The 2186-nt window shown below is 46.7% G+C and overlaps 1 protein-coding gene across 1 annotated transcript; it reads right to left on the reverse strand.

The window, feature by feature from the left end:
• Window positions 1-824: 824 nt before the first annotated feature.
• On the reverse strand, window positions 825-1732 carry LOC118477081 (protein FAM32A-like). Its single transcript, XM_035967613.1, has 3 exons — window positions 1653-1732; window positions 1298-1409; window positions 825-1163 (listed from the first exon to the last, which is right to left on the reverse strand). The coding sequence occupies exons 1-3, from the start codon at window positions 1730-1732 to the stop codon at window positions 825-827; spliced, it is 531 nt and encodes a 176-aa protein (XP_035823506.1).
• Between the last annotated feature and the right edge of the window lie 454 nt (window positions 1733-2186).

Below are 2186 nucleotides of genomic sequence, written 5' to 3' on the forward strand. Positions count from 1 at the left end.
GAGATAATGCCAGGCGACGAAAGGATTTTGTGTCGATTTGTTGCTTGTTCTGCATGAGGACATCAGCACTGACATCGCCAAATTATGATGTATTGCTGCTTATCATGCCCAATTAGCGAAGTCGACTCGACAGTTTAGCCAAGTTAGGCTAGGTGGGCAAGGATTTCCAACTGGTTCTCAAGTCCATGAGCGCTTGTTCCGATTCAGAGAAAATGAAAATAATATATACAAACTCAATAATAGTTCTTTGCATCAAACATCAATCAATTCGATTAGGTTCTGAATGCTTCAGGTGGGCCTCGATTCAGCCAACTTCTTGTTGCATCAGAAGTTGTACTTTCTACTTTTTAAGTACTCTAGCCTAGTGGATAATTTGTATGTGAACGTTTGGATGGGGATTGGATAGGGAAATAAAAACGGGTTGAGACAAAATTTATCTATCTCTATTTTCAATTCAATTATCCAAACATGGAATCAAATGATCCCACCCTTATTTCCCACTTCCTAAATTGAAGGCCATGTTGACTTGGAAAAATTGGGCATAATCTGTTGTTAAGCTCTGCCACTGTATTGAAAGAAAATAAGTTCCCTAGAAATATCAAAAGCGGATCACATTTTAAATAAAATGAATGCAACTAAAAGGGGCAACAAAAAAAAGGCTTAAACACGTGATCAGAATACATGGAACAAGCTTTTGACAATAAATATTATCTACTGGTGGCAACAAGTCGTTTTACAATATATGTAAAATGATACATAATATGCTAACAGAAAAGTAGATAGACCCACACAGCATACAATTGTTTGTGCATAACACAGCCAGGTTAGCCAGGACCAACTTTGGGGATATCATAGTGCTCGCTGAGGTTAGCCAGGTATTGGTTGAAGTCCTGCATGCGGTCCTTGTACGACTTGTTTGCGACTTTGGCCATCTTCTTCATGTCGATCTTCTGCTTCTGTTCCATGTAGCGGCGCTCTGCTTGTGTGAGATGGTCATAATCAGAATGTGGGTTCTTTTCGTCTTCATTCTTATTAGATTCAGTCTGAGACGACTCCTCACGCTGGTACTTCTTCTTCTTTTTCTTTACTCCACCATCCTTCACGTCCAGCGCTTTACCCTTCAGCTGCAGCCGTCCTCCAACGACGTTTTGGTATTCCAATATCTTGATGTAACAAAGAAAATTAGTAAAATTATAGAGAGACTGCTAGAGACCGCTGTTGAGCACGAGAGATGGAACCGCAAAATTTGTAAAGAGACTGCCGAACCAAACGGCATTGCGCAAGAAATATATATTACCAAGGCAAACGGGATTGCATCGTTCAGAGAGTCCGTGTCCGTGTCCGATCTCCTGTTCCACGCGGTGTCCGTGTTCGTGTTCGTGTCCGTGTCCGTGTCCGAGTCCGAGCTCCTGTCCAAGCGGTTTTTGGCCGTTGAGCAGAGCACTCACCGCTGGGTCGTGGCGCGGCCCATCCTCGCGCGGTGCTGCCGTGCAAGGGCAGGTTCTCTCCTGCGGGCTGCGGTGCTGTGCGCTGACGTCGGCGCAGCCGTGCAGTCATGCTGCGGCGGTCGCCAAACTCGTCGTCCCTACGTCTCGCCCCTCACTCATCGCCTCCTCTTCCCTCTCCAAAAAATCTGCGACCGGTCTTCTCACAGTGCTCGGTCGTCGTGCCTGAGGCTCATAGCGCCGTCGTCCTGCTGCTGCGAGGGGCTCCTGCTCCCTCTGGAATCCATCGGCGAGCCCCCTCCAGTGTATAGGGCTAGCCAACGTATAGTTTCTCTGCTCCGATCTGCTCACCGATTGTTCGCCTGCTCGGCAGCGCCTACCGATCCGCCGTCTTTTTTGTGTGTGTCCTTTGTAGGGCTCTTCTGCTGCGGATGCGGTAGTCTGGAACCTGTGTTGCTTTTTTCGTGTGCAACGTTCGTAGGTGAGCTGCCCGTTCGAGCGTCGTAGTTATGTGTGTTCCATGTCGTCAATGCTCTGCTCAGTGCTCTGGCCACGCAGTTTTTTCGCTTACGAAAGTTACGAACCATGCTTATGGGTTTTCCTGTCTTTGTTTCTATATGGTTGTCATGTTTAGCCTCAGTGTCTTGTACGTGGTTTCGTTTAATTCATTGGTTTACCGGCGCTTTCACTCACCTTTGCCCGTGCTGAAAAATTGTATGATTTGCATCTGTGAATCTCTAA

This window comes from Zea mays, chromosome 4 (assembly GCF_902167145.1).
Source record: "Zea mays cultivar B73 chromosome 4, Zm-B73-REFERENCE-NAM-5.0, whole genome shotgun sequence".
Taxonomy (NCBI): Eukaryota; Viridiplantae; Streptophyta; class Magnoliopsida; order Poales; family Poaceae; genus Zea; species Zea mays.